General features: G+C 39.2%; 1 protein-coding gene across 1 annotated transcript in view; it reads left to right on the top strand.

The window, feature by feature from the left end:
• The window catches only part of gucy1a2 (guanylate cyclase 1, soluble, alpha 2), a 36125-nt gene extending 25586 nt beyond the window's left edge, over window positions 1-10539 (top strand). Inside the window, exons 8-9 of the mRNA XM_068318309.1 lie at window positions 4680-4834; window positions 4918-10539. Of these exons, the coding sequence (XP_068174410.1) occupies window positions 4680-4834; window positions 4918-5137 (375 nt within the window). The 3' untranslated portion in view covers window positions 5138-10539. The remainder of the gene's footprint in view (window positions 1-4679; window positions 4835-4917) is intronic.
• Window positions 10540-15935: the final 5396 nt, after the last annotated feature.

Below are 15935 nucleotides of genomic sequence, written 5' to 3'. Positions count from 1 at the left end.
TTCAGCTATCCAACATATCTACTTGCTCCATCTGTCCTCCCTCTCCCTGTTTGATTGATATTATTGCAGTAATGAATTACAAGTGTGTTGGTTTGTTAGTGTATAAGGTCCTGTGCATAAAGTATTTCTATTTTTCCCCTGCCCTGAACAGTATTTAGCACTTTCTTTTCATTTTATTGTTTTGCCCTCATGGCTTGACGCTGTGTTCTTGAGGATAAAGCTTTGTCCTTTATAACAGCTGCAGGAATCTGGATCACATTTGCTGTGAAATAAGTTTTTCATGGTAGAAATATTCACTTCTTTTGGAATTCGCTGCCACTGGTGTTGTGGTTTTCGGTCCCCGTTTAGATTCTCATTGCTTCATTAATTGATGTGACAAATTGAATACGTAATCTGGGGATGACGTATTAATAAACTTTTTGTTGTCCTTTTAAAAGTCAAGAAATGAATTGAAATGATACAGTATGGTGTGACTCGGAATCAAGTCCTGAAATCTTTGTAGATTGGACTCAAATCATAACATATCAACATTGAAAAATCTGAACCTTCAAAGCATCCTCGAACTATAGATATTAAATGAATGCAGCATGTAGAGAGAAGAAGCATAATAACATTAAAATACTCAAGTTTGGTGCAATTATATCTCTTATGTGCAACAAATACAATACGATTCACTCAAGCACCGAAATGAATGCATGCATTTAATCACTGGTTATTCTCAAGTTTGCCACTGCGATTTTTATGTTTACTACAAATGTATGACTACAATCATCAGTCATGTGTCTGCCTTGAGCATAATGCATAATTGTTTTTGTGTCATTTGTCCATATGGAACCTTTATTAACAGGACTGTACATAGTCATTAAATATAAAAGTGTAAGCTCTCTTTTTTTAAGAAAAAATAATTAAAATAATTAAGATAAAGTCAGGAGTGAAGAAAAGAAGGACGACTGAAGGATTTGAGTTAAACCTCTCGTGTTAATTTAGTGGAATCAAAGGGGAGCAGGGATATAATTTTTTCATGTCTGTCCTCAGTCAAGGTCATGAATCTGCCTTTGTAGCTTTGAGCACCAGTGTGCTGACTTGCAATGTCAGAAGTATGAGTCAAAGACATTACTTACAGGATGTTGCACTGCTTTCTATTTTGTACAAATTCTCAGTGAAACACAACCTGCAAACATCGCAAAGCAATGGAGACACACCATTTTGATAATTGTTGTCGTCTTCTAAATGTTATTTGCCCTGTTGTGATCAACTTGAATGGCATTAAAAGTAGCTGCGAGCAATCGCACTATTGTTTAATTAACTTTCGCTATTAACTGTTATGTTCTCTTCTTTTAGGAAATGACACAATCTTCTCTTAAAATTAAAATGACATGTGTGAACCTTTTTATATATTCATAAGGATTAAATTGGCTTGAGGCTCACTGCCACAGACTCGGTGGGTAATAGTTAGTCAGTCCAACACATTCTCACCCTTGTTATTCCCAGAACTCTCCTTTAATTATTTTTACCCCTGACTACGTCTGCCTTTGACTTAAAAACACACTTGTCGACTGACAGAGGAAGGAACAAAGTACAGATGTGAGAGAGAAGCTGTGACAGATGGGATGCTGTTCTGTGTAATGCTGTTCTACTAACATTGTCCATTTGTCTCAAAATAGAAAAGCCTGGCCAAGCATTTCTGGCCTGCTCTCTTGTGCTTCCAATTCCCCTCTTTATACCATTCTCATCTATCTCCTTCATCTCTGCTTTTCAACACACTCCTTCCATTTTTTTCCTCTTACTCACTCTTTCTCATGTTTTTTTTTTCTTGTTCATCTCCTCTATATTTTGCCCTCTGATAAGGTTCCTCTTTCTTACATTTCTTTGCCTCATGTTGGTATGAAAGAGTGCTGTTCAGTGAATGCACTCAACTAGCATGAGAACTGTGTGAGAGAGCTGAGAAAGTGTTTAGTGAGAGTGACATGGATGGAGTGATCCAGAGGGAAGTGCACACCAGAGTGAGATGTCAAGAGAGAAACATGTAGAACAAACACATTGAAAGATGTTTCCAACTAAACTGTAGTTACCGCCTAATGAATTGTGAGCAAACGACCATGAACATCTTAGAAACTAGTATCTCCTGTGCATGCTCAGGTGTCCTCCCTCTAAAGACAAACTCTTGTTGTGTTGAATTTTGTTATTTGTGGATTCATGTGGGTGCGTATTCAATAACATCAGTGAATCTAAGAATTTTATCTTACATTTCTGTCTACCTTTTCACCTTGTAGTAGTTCAGTACACGCTGTCCCCCCCACTTCACTTTTCTTGCATGCTAATGTAAAGGAATCAAAACATCAGCATTACCATAGAAATAGACTGCTCTATAAATAATTCATACTGTACTGGTAGGGGATTAAATATAAAAATAATTATTCAAGTACTTTCACACTTCCAGCGTAATTAAATGTCAGGAAATCAAGATGTAATGTTTCCTCTATCCATCTACTCGATTTTTTTTCATGAACTCTCAGGTCTATAACTAGATTATTGTCATAATCACCTAATTTGATATTCTTTTGTCCAACATGATGAAACGAGCATTTGCATTTTCCCTTGACAATTTTTTTTTGAATCAGTCAGCTGTTTTATGGTATGTTGTCTCCTACCCTTTTTACATCCATCAGGTTAGGATGAGGTTAAATAATATTATCACCTCTGTTACGGAACACAAACCACATCCTTCAGCTTGTCCTCTCGTTTTATTTAACCTCCCTCAGGTTAACAAATGAATCGTCTGGCCTTGTGAATGAGGGACATTTAGAGGGTATGCACTGACATCACATTCCTGCCTGTAGCTTGTACGTACTGTGTAGCTCGTAGATACTGACATACGGCCTGGAGTCAGGGTTCCTTACTTTAATATGTACATAGTAGCTCTGATTGATGATTAATCTTTTACACAACAGCTTTTCCTCATTTTAGATGTGACTTTTTTTGCAGGTTCCAGATGAAGGCTAATCCTGCGGATTTTGATAATATGAGCAGTGTTGCCAGTGTTAGTAACCATGGTAACCTCAGCATACTGTAATATCATATACACAACTTTCATTGCAGGACTGTTGTCGCTGATTACATCAGTTTTCAGGAGTTGCACTTCAACAACAACAACAAAAAGAAACAGACTCTGTAACAACTTCTTTCTCGTGTCATTCTTTGCGAAACGTTTTAGTCTGCTTCGTCAGGGGATGGGTTGCGATTGGTCGTCTGTACCGCTGCGCCACTTGCTCATTGGCTCACTTAAAACCGTGTGCTGTGGGATGCTGACTCATAAGGAAAAGGAGGGGAAGAACGCATGAGTGTTAACTGTGTCTGTGTTTTGAGACTAAGGAACAAGGAGCAGAGTGGGCGCTGTATGCAGATTTGTTTGTGTGTGTCTGCGAGTGGTTGTCTGCTGTAGAGACAGACAGACAAGTGCATGGCCATCTGTAAGCAGTTTAGCTGAAAAATAGGTCACACTAGTGCTCTTACCAACCCTTTCTCCTTCTCGCTTTCTCTCGTTTTCTTTATCTCTCCTCCTCTGCTGTCAAGGTTTTGTCATCTAATTACAAGTTTATTTTTGCCGATCTCGCTCTCCCACGCTCGCACTGTCTTTCCTTCTTTCTGTCTGTCTGCGCTCTTCCTACCTCACTACACCCATTGCCCGTTGTTGCCATGACTACCTCACAGTGTGCTGGCATGCACATAGCAGCGATGGATACCTAGGTAATGAGTTGCTCAAGTGATCATTTCAAATCTATTGGGTTTCACTGTTCTTTTTATATGTGTCTGCTTGATGACTCCATCCCAAGTGGAGGGAAGCAGTAGCTGATTGAGTGGTCGTCAAGTGGAATGGTCAGCTTGGAATGACGGTTATGTAGGTTCCAGCCGAACATTTATTGATTCACTCTTCAGCCTTATGTAAGCACCGTGTTGCTGCCTTGTATCTGTTACCAAGAGGAAAAGGAAGCTATTATTTCTTTAATTAATTTCCCTCGCTTTCTATTTTAAGACTTTCATTGCTTTCAAAACTGCTGCCATGGGATATGAGATAATTACAATAACAGTTTTATATACATGTAAATGCTAATATCAAAGTATGATAGCTACACTGAATGAATGTGTGTACAGCACTACTGGGTTGAAGTCAGATCACCTTTGTGGAATGAATACTTTCAATGGACAGTTATCAAAGTTAAGAGAGTCTAACCGTAGTCCTCCTTTAATTGTTTTCTCCTCTAATTAATTTGAATGTGCAGCACATAGAAAATATAAAAACAGGGAACTATTCCCATTATAATATCCTGATGTGTAAAGTGATGCTGTCTGATGGTTTATTTTATCTAGTGGTACAATAAAGTACAAAATATAGAAGCTGGAATCAGCAAATACTCTTGCATTTTTCTTCATGCAGTCTTATGTGGATGTACGTTTATGATGTTTTTCCATATTTAAAAAAAGACCAAATGAAAGTACGAACAAAAATAAACGCAGAAACAATTTACTGTGAAAAAACAACAGCTTCAAAGTTTAGGTTTGCGAGTGAATCCGGATTGCCTTTAAAGACTGTACAGTTTCAAATCTGGCTATTGCTCTAATTTCTGTCCTTTCTTTTTTTCCAACACACTCCCCTCCGTCTTCCTGCCTGCCTCTCATAGCTAAGGATAGGAATCCACACAGGTTCTGTGCTGGCTGGTGTGGTCGGGGTTAAAATGCCACGTTACTGCCTGTTTGGCAACAATGTGACGCTGGCGAGCAAGTTTGAATCTGGGAGCCAACCGAGATGCATCAACGTTAGTCCTACAACTTACCAGTAAGTGACAGATCTACACGTAAGCAAGAGATACAACTAGTTGTACACAAGCGTCTTACTCATAATCACATTCTTAATTTCAGGTTGCTGAAAGATGACCGCTCTTTTTCCTTTGTCCCTCGTTCTCGTCTGGAGCTCCCAGAAAATTTTCCTAAAGAGATCCCAGGGACGTGTTACTTCCTGGAGGCGGGGACATCTCACAGCCACGCCTCGCTCACCAGCTCTCGCTCTGCTCCCCCAGCCTCTATGAGGAAAGTCTCCTACAGCATCGGGACCATGTTTTTAAGAGAAACCAGTTTGTAGGTCCTGTATGCTGAGTCAGATATGCAGATGTTTGTCATGTGAGTGGCTGGATCTGAACCTGTAGAATACACAGGAAACAGATCACAAGGATCTCTGTATATGCAAATGCATTACATGTGAAAATTTGAATTCACACCCGTGGGATGTCAGATATGACTCAACTTAATTTCATAGAAGAAAAAGAACAACATGCCCTCATCTCCTCTGAGCAAGGGAGACATTGTTCAAAATACAAGAAGAACAGCAGCCATGCTGGTCTCACATGGACGCTTCCCTGAGGAGATCTACTGGGCAATCCTTAAAATGAAACCTAAACATCCAGCTGGATTCCTCAGCTCAATAACTGGTGTCTAGCTTTCTCCACTGGTCCTCTCTTCCAAACAGTTCCCTGACTGGATCCAGAGGAAGAATAGGTGTTTTCGAACCAAACAGTTCTGCAGACTGAGAGGAACAGCCCGCTGGGAAGATCCCACGGAAGTAAAATGTCCTCACAGGTTAATTTTTATGTTTGCATTTGTTCCACCATTGGTAGTGGTGAAGTGGTTTAGACCTGAGGATGGTCTGTATTGTAAACTTTTTTGTTAAACACGTTTTTAAAAATGCCATTTTCTGGGGCTTCATTTGCTCATGTGTTCAACTACTTAACATACATCTACATTTGGACCAATCGCCTTACATTAAATACCTACTCTGAAGTCCCTCAAAATGGCTTTCTAAAAACTATGGTTGTTTCCAGTTCTTGCTTTGCAGATACAATAAATAGGGGTATTTTAGAACTGTGAAAAGGTTCTTCTGGTCCGAAAACACCTATTGCTCAGAGAGAACCTGGAGAGAGACAATCCGTGACCAATGTTGCACTTGATAGCAACGGAATTGTGCAAAAAGAACAAATCTGCTTTCTGTTAACAAAGTGGATACTGAGCAATGAAGGTGTCTGAACTCAAGAAGATTGCATCATTGCCACAAATGTTTGCTGTGCATCATGGCCCCAGAAGACCACTACTGAAGAACAATACAGCTCCCCTTCCAACTGTCCCTACATCATGTCACGCTTTACCAAACATATGACTCACATCTGCTGCTTGTTGCATCTGTCCGTTAGCCTCGGACCGGTCGGTTCGGTTGGGGAGGGATGAATAACCGGCACCGAAAAGTAGATAGCTTTGATACGGGGTCATCGAGGGACAAACGCCCATTAGACTCACACTAAGCTGATCTGAGAGCCTTTCCTATTTCAACCCACAACAAACTATAACAATCCATCCATTTCATTGTTGGTAATACATTTAGGACTGAAAATTATTCCTAGCTCAGTGCCTTTTTACTGCTCAAATCAGGACAAATACATAATGGATCCATTCTTATTATTCGAAAAAAGAAAAAAAAGAAGAAGTTGCGCTTAATTTATTTTACATTTCTATTTATGAGTCATTTTTGCATCATTTGTACGGTGGAGGGTGAAAACCTCAGTGAGGGAATGACATGCCAAAGGTTATGAATCTGATGTTGGAAGTCACAGCAGGCGCTTAATCCTACTGAGCAAGACGAGTCCTGACCAGTTCGCTTTCATTTGAAGAGTGTCCTGCAAATGGCAAGATAAATTAAGCGCTCCTTAAATAGTTAAAATATTTGAAATTATATTTAAATGTTGTTTGAACAGATCAACCAATAATACACACAGTATAGTACTAGTGATTGACATATACTAACTTGTACACAGTCACAATATGTATACATGACACACCTCATTTACTGTTTTGTTTTTTTTAATTTTTATATGAAGCTAACATGTAGTCCCAAGAAAATGTAACCAACAGGATTCAAATCACTTCTGGAGTTTCGTTGATAATGAATCACGAATCAAAAATCTCTGGCCTTCCAATAATTTCAGGAGAGCTCAGTAACCCAAATTCTAATTCTGAGAAGTCTGGAGGGAAGAATCTTCCTTAGGTTTGATTTAAGGCTTGAAAGTGGATGACCTTTCGTCATGAAACGCATTCCATTGGTGTCATTTCTCTCTTCAGTGTTGACAACACGCAGTTGTGATGTCATCAATCCCGAATCTAGTTTACTTCAAAATGGTAGCTTTTACATGCCCAAAGAGAAAAAAAAAATTGAGAAGGCATACATTTCCGTTAAATATGACACATTTTAAATTGATGCAAGTGTATTTTGTTTTGTAAAGAATTCACACTGTAATGTCGATTCATTATCACGGCCAAAAGATGTTCGGAAATGATTTACTATGTTTCAATTTGAATAAGTGGTGCTACCTGTGCGTGTTTAACGTCTTGGTGTATGTTTTTGTTTTCAAATTTTGCCTATGGTTTAAGTTACCGCAAAACAAAAAAACAACAACAAAACAAACAATGCAGACGGACATTTCTGTCAATGGAGAAATCCAGTATAGATTTTAATTTACTTTTAAACCACGGCGTTCTACAAGGGGTGGGAGAGGGATAACATGTTTGCTATTTTCCTACATCTTACCAAACTCGTTGCTGACTCTACAAGCAACAACCTGTCTTACTTTTACAGTCATAGTCTGGTTCCTGCTCTCTCTTGTCCACTCAGTGGCGGGAGCAGCATCCAATAGCACCATGTACAGGCTATGATACGTAAAACACACCTCAAAGGAAAAAAAATCAGGAGGGTAATTTAGTTCAGACGCAAAAACTAGTGACTGTCTGGCTGACATTTTCATCTGCAAAAGAGCGTCATCTCCTCTGAGATTAACACCAGCATAACAAAGCAATGTGCCATATTTGGAAAAATCACAAATGATTTCTTTTGAATCAGAGATGGGTTGGACTTATGGTCATTATTGCCATAAATATTTCTTAAAACACTCATCAGGTTCTCTGACAGACGTAGCATCAGAGAGCTATCAAACAGTTGCACATTTACACCACGTTCCATCAAGGTCGTGATAAATGTCGGCAATGAAAGTTAACATTTTTTATAATATTTTTCAATATATACCCCATAGTCTTATCTATATATACTGTAAATGAAAATAAAAATGAACTATTTTCAAAATGGTTTCTCTTTCGCTTTAAATATACTATGCAGTGTAGAACTAGACAACAGTACACCTAAAAATAAACCTGTTCAGTCACATGGAAGCATAGTTTTTAGCATAAAAATATTAAGAATTGTACACAAAATATGTAAATTTAGTCTGAACTTTTTCGTGGGTCAGTCTTAAAATCTTAATCAGAGAGAAAATATGTGCATTTGACATTGTTTTGGTTAAAGATAAGCGGCGACTTCAGTTTTAATTTGGCAGAAGCGTTTGTTGTTGGGGCCTGCTACACCCCTTACACCTCACACACTGGTCCTCAGACCTGATGGTTGACAATCACATTTTTTGTGATGTTATGGAGAACCAAAATCTGCAGCAACTACTCAGCACATGCTCCCAAATGTTAATAAGAGAGGGAAACAACTCTTAACCGTATTTAATGTATTATGACCTGACAGGTTTTTCTGGTGATATTCCATAATTTCTACATGTACAAAATATACTGCAGCATAAATGTAGTGCAGGTGTCATTTACACTCAACTTTACCCACTCTAGAATTCTGCATCTAGGCTAAATAAAGGACATTACATCAGTGCTACACCCACGCAACTTGTGTCCAACGCTCATGTCTCCAAGTCTGTAAATTCTTGGCATAATATTAAACATTTGGTCAGATTTTACACGTCCTGTTGACACGGTGCGGGGGTGTTGCAGGTACTGGTTCTCCGCAGTGCTGTCGTGGATGGTTGCCCCTCTGGGGCGTACTGTAGGTCATACGCAGGCGTGCACCGCTGTTACAGTATCAGTACAACTGAGCTGTACTGTATTAGTGTTGTCAAACAATAAACAAGAACAAATGTTGTCATGAGCCTGTGGTAAGTGTGGGAGGGTCCAGTGAGATAAAGCCAAATACACTGAACAAAAATATGAATGCAACACTTTTTTTAGTTTCCAGTTTTAACGAGTTGAAACAACACAGTAACACATTTTTTCCCCCTGTGCAAACAAATCTTATTTATTTGAAATCTTGTTGGCAAATTTGTTATTTGATGATTTTTGTGTGTAAGCCTTGGGAAGGCCAGAGGAACGATGTAAAAGGTGCGGTTTTACCACACAACACTGATAGGAAGGAATGTTTAGTAAGAATTCTGACGGCACAAACTGGCTGTTTGTTTGAGTCCCATTAACTGTTCAGACCACACAGCCACTGAACACAAATTCTATGGAATCAATCAATAATTGATCAACTTCATAAATACAAACGTACGTAGCATCTTTTTCAATGTCCAGCCTTTTTGTGTGCGTTTAAAGTGTTTAGAGCTTTTATTTTAAGTCACTAAATACAAGCAAAAACAAGTGTCTTGTTTATGTTCTTCTTTGGTGTACATCCAGCAGTTGTTTGTGTGTGTGTGTGTGTGTGTGTGTGTGTGTGTGTGTGTGTGTGTGTGTTTGCTTGCGCACACCAACATTTTTCAGTGCACCAGTACAAATATAATAATTAGTTAATAATTAGTTCAGGCCAATTGTACCAACGATAACAAATCAGTACAATTTAGAGTTATTCAATATATTCAAGCTGAAAGATGGAAATTGTAATAAAATTATGTTGTATATTTCTTTTTTTGACTGAAGTCACTAAATGATTTTATGTTGTCACATTTTCCACAGCTTCATTGTTCATTTTCTAATTGAACCAGATAATTTATGTCAGGATGCGCAAGCATCTAAAGCCCAGTCGGATGTTCCACAAAAACTTCACACACTAATCTTTATTGATTTTACAAGATGTATTTTATTTCCATTCTACATCAATTTAATGTCTATTGCATTCTTGAACCTTTTTCTTGACATGAACGAACATGACTGTCATTTTTATTGACATTTGTTTCCTAACCTTTGTTTTTAGAATGACATTTTAATAAACTTGCCAAGATCAACCCCAGCCCATCTGACAGAGTTGGGACTAACCTAATGACAAAGTGGCCCCCCCACTATTTTAACATTAAACTGCTTTTAAGTGAAGAAACACATGTGATTGATGCTTGTCGTACATGTCCAGGGTCCTACTCGAAACACATTCCACGGATCTTCATCCACTGGAGAATAACTTTTTAAATTTTTTGTTCAGTTTCGTTTCAAACTAATGAATCATTTGTGACCTGAATAATTTCACTGAGGTCTCCTCTGGACATCTGGGGCTACTGGTTGATGTCAGAACCTGATCAGTGTTTTGTACCTGCTGAGCCTGACCCTGGACATGAACACTGTTTGACCCCGTGGTTGGAATCACATTTCTACTGTATGTGGACGAGGCTGGACCACAGCTGTTGGTTGCTGACTGACTTTGAGGGCACGTCTGTTGTCTCATATGTAAATAAAAACAAAAACAAGAAACCCCATGAAGTCATCTTTAATTAGGAAGTACCAGAATATATTTGGTACTTTAAGCATTTCGTATTTTTATTTTGTTTGATTCAATGGTCAATTGGAATGCCATCCATGGAAAATTCACCGACATTCATTTTCATCCATCTATCCTACCTCTCCCATCCCCCCCAACACAGGCCACCTTTATAGCCTCTGCATATGCAAATATCTCGCCATTACACTAATTGGCTCTGGGAGGTTTGCATATTTCACACAGGCCATTCTGGCTACATATAGGTGAGTCTGGGCTGTGGCATTTCATCACAAGCTAACATGCTAATGGAAAATCATGCACAGCGAAAGCAGGAGCGGATGAACAAAGGTCATGTAATTTACACACTGTGCCTGTCGTATTAGCCAAATGAAGCAGGGCTGGGTTATGGGGTGTGTGTGTGTGAGAATGTCAGACCACTCTCCATCAGTGAATTATGCTGTCATTATTCATGGATGCATCTGTAGCGGGAACGTTTTCTGATTGAATACAGGATCTAGTTTGGTGTGTTTCCCTTTCAGCTTCACCTCTTTGTAGAATCACTATGATGTCGATGACGCACATGAAACACAACTGACCAACTGCCTCTTTGTTGTTGCTGTTTAAAGTATTTTTTTAATCTCTGTATGCGGATGACTGTTTGTTCTTCTTGTGACATCGCCGTCGTCTGAACTCTGATTTGCCGTCACGGCCTAGTTCAACAAATGTTTCTGGGTGTGAGGTCACCTCAACATCCCCTGGACCAAAAGCATAAAATCCAAATGAAGGTCTGCCAAAAACATTTTCTCTTTTAATTAATCTTCATTAGTGGATGAAGCTCTAGGCAGGGTCAATAGGCTTAATGAACTTAATGAGCTTAAATCACGCTAAATGCTAATCATGTGCAGATTGTATGCAAATCAAACTTGCTTGGAATAACATTTGGCACACATCTTGTTCAGGAGCACAGGTGCAGCTAAAGACTGCATTAAAAAGTGGTTTCCCAAAATGCTATAAGTGTAGATGCATTTACAACGGGGGGGGGGGGGGGGTGGCTTTAAGAAGTCTATTTTCTCTACTTCAAAATTGTTTGTACACAACATATTGGACTGGTTTTTATCACAGTTCTTGACATAAGGAGTTTAATCGCAGTCTAAAATTAACCTAACACACAAAAACACACCAATGAGGGTCAGTGCTGGGGCAACACAACTGGGATTATCATAGTGGGGGTGGGACAGTCCATCATACTACAGTGGATCACCATCCCACAGGATGTCATTAGGAGGTTACGCCCGCCCATGAGGAGGAAGATTACTGATGTTAACCATGTTTTATACTCGGGTTGTGTAACCTGAGAAATGTCTGGCGTTTACATTGTTATTGGTGTGTTTGCTCTGGATTTTTATTTTTATTACTGATCAAACCGCAAAAACCAGTTAGACAGCAAAATATGGGGTGACATTTACAGATTAACACAGTGTTGTGTTTTCAAATTAATTTTTCAAAAGGAACAACATCGGTTTCCATCGACCTTCAGATTGAAATTTATCTGTAGGCTGTAAGCGTGTGGATGATATATGAGGAAGGAGTGACCCTCATCTTCCTCATGGTCCTGTTTAGGTAATAAACTGGCAGACACTGTGGGTAGGGCGTGTCTGCTGACGCCCAATGCCCCGCCCTGCCAGCCTCTCTGTGTGTATTTCTGTATTACTGGGGGTGTCGGGCAGGGGGGTCCTTCGTAACAAATCACAGCTTCTCCCTTTTTTTATCGTCAATGTTCCTCCCGCCCTCCACTTGTTCTTTCAGCTCTTTCAACACAACTCATCTTTCAAAGTTTTTAAAAAATATTTTTCCTGTCTTCCAATTTTTTTTACCCCCTTTTCTTTTTTTTTATCCCCTTTCAGCTTTAATTCCACCACAGAACCCCAAGTTTTCTAAGGAACAAACATCTTTGTGTTTGGACCCACATGCATAACACCAGTGGAGAATTAACAAAAACCCCTACAACAGGTTTCTGAAGAACAGACAAAATTCAAGAATCAAACAAACAAAAAAAAACCCCCAATAAATCTGAAGAGTAGGAAAGCTTGGTGACAATCTGAACCAGAACTGAGGTCTGATCCGAGTTTAAGTAGGGGGGGAAGTCTGATTGGAGATGGGGAGCAGGTGGCTGTAGTGACACAGGTGACAGGAATGAGTGGATTGAGTGGCAGCGAACCCAGGACACAGAGGACAGGAGGGAAAACTGGAACTGTTACCATGACAACAAGGTTTCATTGATGAGTTAGAACTGATGGATGCAGAATAAATTTGACACTAGAATATTAAATAAGGTAATTTTAGCAACCTTTAAAAACCACGCAAGTGGAAATCACTGTTGGGAATCTTTGTACACAAACTAAAACCTTGCTGGCTTTATCCCAAACAAGCAATAATCCACATGTCCCGCTTCGCTCTGATATTTTCCACCAGGGTCACCAGAGTGGAACGGAGATGGGCCGGATTGGAGGATTAGTGTTGATCCATGCAAATTAAAAGATCATGGAGGCAACCTCACAAGGCTATGCGAGTAGGATGCCCTTTGCGCGAATCTGCATGCGGATGAGAGCTGTAACCATCCCAACACTTTCACCTGTCGCATGTCGTAATTTATTTGTTGTGCATCTGTTGGTTTCCATTACATTACATGGGATGAACTGAGAGATAAGCAATATGTACATTTTTCGTAGAAATCTCCCTCATATGAAAAATCCCGGTTAATCTCAGAGACCAGCCTGTGTGGTTGCAGCAGCATTTTTTTTTAAACCTAGTTTACAGGATTACTGTACAACAGGAGCATTGGAGGTGTAATGGACATAATGTCGGCTGACCTAGAAAGCCTGGATTTTCTGCTGTGATGTGACCAAACAGAACAAAATCAGACACATTTATGCTGCTTTTGTGTCACCGATAAGTCACACAACACACACACACACACACACAACTGTTTTTGTGGGACTAATTTCCTTCTGATAAATTCTGTGTTGAAAGGAAGTTTGAGCTCACTATAATTAAATCAGCTGTAATTGATAACAATAATTATGGGACCAATGTAATTGAATGTGAAAACATTTGAAGGGGTGGTGTGTATGGGATGTTTTTGTGTCATACAGCGTTTGACTCGCTCTCACCACACAGTTAGAATGCAGAATGAATAGTTTATTGGTTTGTGTGTTGTGTGTGAGTTGACTAATTACATAATACATATTTGTGTGTATGTGTGTGTGTGTGTGTGTGTGTGTGTGTGTGTGTGTGTGTGTGTGTGTTGCGAGTGTGCGTGCATTGTTGTGGGTGTAATTTAAGGATAAGCTCTCCATACCCTCCTACTTCCTGGAACATCCTGTAATTTCATTACCATGCTCTCATTAGCTACTCATTTAGACCAATCAGATTGCTCGGTAATGTAATCATTCTGTATAAATTATAAGAGAAATCCATTATTACTGCAAATACCCAGCTAATTAGAAGTGGAACACACCACCTGCTGCACGTCTGAGTTCTTGTGTGTTTTCACCTCCTCGCTGAGTCGGTTTTCGGAGAAAGAGTGCACGGATAAGTGAGTGTGTGGATTTGTGTGGTCCTTTTTTTTTTTTTTTGCTCCAAGTAAAGTGAGAGCTGTGGAAGACACGGCCACCTCGACCCAATCACTCAGCACATGAGCAGCCAGGTCGCGTTGCATGCTGGGAGTTACTGTTACTTCGCTTTGATCGTGTCTGTGTCTGCGTGTAGGTGTTTTTATTACGGTGTTGATTGTCTGTGTGTGTATTTCTTGCATTTTTGTGTTAATGTGATATCTGACAGGATCGTCTGACCTCCCAATGACTGCAGAGGAGGAAAACCTGGATGATGCTGAGGAGCTGAAATGGGAGAAATTAATTTAGTTTGAATCTAGGAGATGAGAATGAACAAAGAAGGAGAAGAGAAAAGTTAAGAATTAGGAAACAAAAGTTGGGGATAGAAAATGTGACGAGAAATGGGTTGAAAAAAATACACACTAAATTCTTTGTCAAATTAGCCCGAATACTCCCAACACACCGCCACAGTTGCATGGGTTGTTATCTTTGGAAAGACTGTTGGAATGAAACTAAAACACATTTTTCTTAGCTAGCTGAGAGAAATGAGGTCAGAGAGAATTACTCATCGGTTTAATACAAATCATGATGCTTGAATTTCTTCAAAGCAACTAGTGGGGCTTTATCAAGAAATAAATATTTGAATTGCTTTAGTAGAATTTATTTAAAGGTCAGCAAGAAGTAATTTAGAACTGTCAACATTTCACTTCGAACACTTTCACTTGGAACGCCACCTATGATTGGTTCTAGGTACAACAATCTCTATAACAGAACAAAGGCCAATCAAACGGTGTTCTCTTTAAGCTTTAAAGTAAGCTGACAAAAACAAGTCTACATTTCTGAGACGACCGAATATCCCAAAGCTCAATAACAAAATGATGATGGAATCTTTATCTGCTGCTACTCCAAATGACAAGCTGTTTATAAGAGGTTTAACATGATGCCAGAACACTCAAATATGTTGCAGATCGGTTTGAGCCAAATTGGAGCTTACATCCCATCGTGGCATTTTTTTTTTTCTAGGAAAAGAATGTTTTGTTAGAAGAAGCCTGAGTTTGTTTTCTCTCAAATTTACCTAAATTTTAAAGAATAGCACTACTATTACCTTATTATTAATGTCTGACTGAAATGCAACATCTTGTATAATAAAAGTAGGGTGATATTTACAACCAAATGCTAATCTATCCACAGAGAAGGTTTATGCGTCTCTCTAGTAGCAGTAACCTCGCACTGGATGCAATTTAAGTGTGAAATTTTCAATTATTCGGTATCATATGAGATTTAACAGCCATGGTCAGCATAAAAAAAAAAAAGTCTAAAGAGCCAAAATGACACATCTTCTTAGAATTTAAAACCTCTTCCAACAAGCTTCGGTTATCTAACACTGAAACAACATTGCAGTGTCTTAGTGATGGATATTAATTTCCTCTATCTTGGAAAAGTTGATTGCTGCAAAAAATTTACCACATGAGAAAAAATAACGCAAGTTCATAAATCAGAAACGGAAGAAAGTGCAAAACAGAGAAGTGGAATGACGTTTTCCGCATTTTCTTTCAACCTCTTCTCGTCTTTCGTGGAGCACCTCCATGCAGACTCACCTCGCCTCGTTCAAAGGCGAGTAAACGCCGCGTGCGGTGCTCTGCTCGGGGACATTTGTGCTTTTGCACCCATGAACATGCGGAGAAAAACACATTTAGCATCTCCACGGCCTGTTTGACATTTGACCTTTATGAGCTTGTTTCTATTGGTCTTGTGTCCTC

Source organism: Antennarius striatus, chromosome 6 (genome assembly GCF_040054535.1).
Source record: "Antennarius striatus isolate MH-2024 chromosome 6, ASM4005453v1, whole genome shotgun sequence".
Taxonomy (NCBI): Eukaryota; Metazoa; Chordata; class Actinopteri; order Lophiiformes; family Antennariidae; genus Antennarius; species Antennarius striatus.
This window is presented reverse-complemented; position numbering and strand designations above follow the sequence as displayed.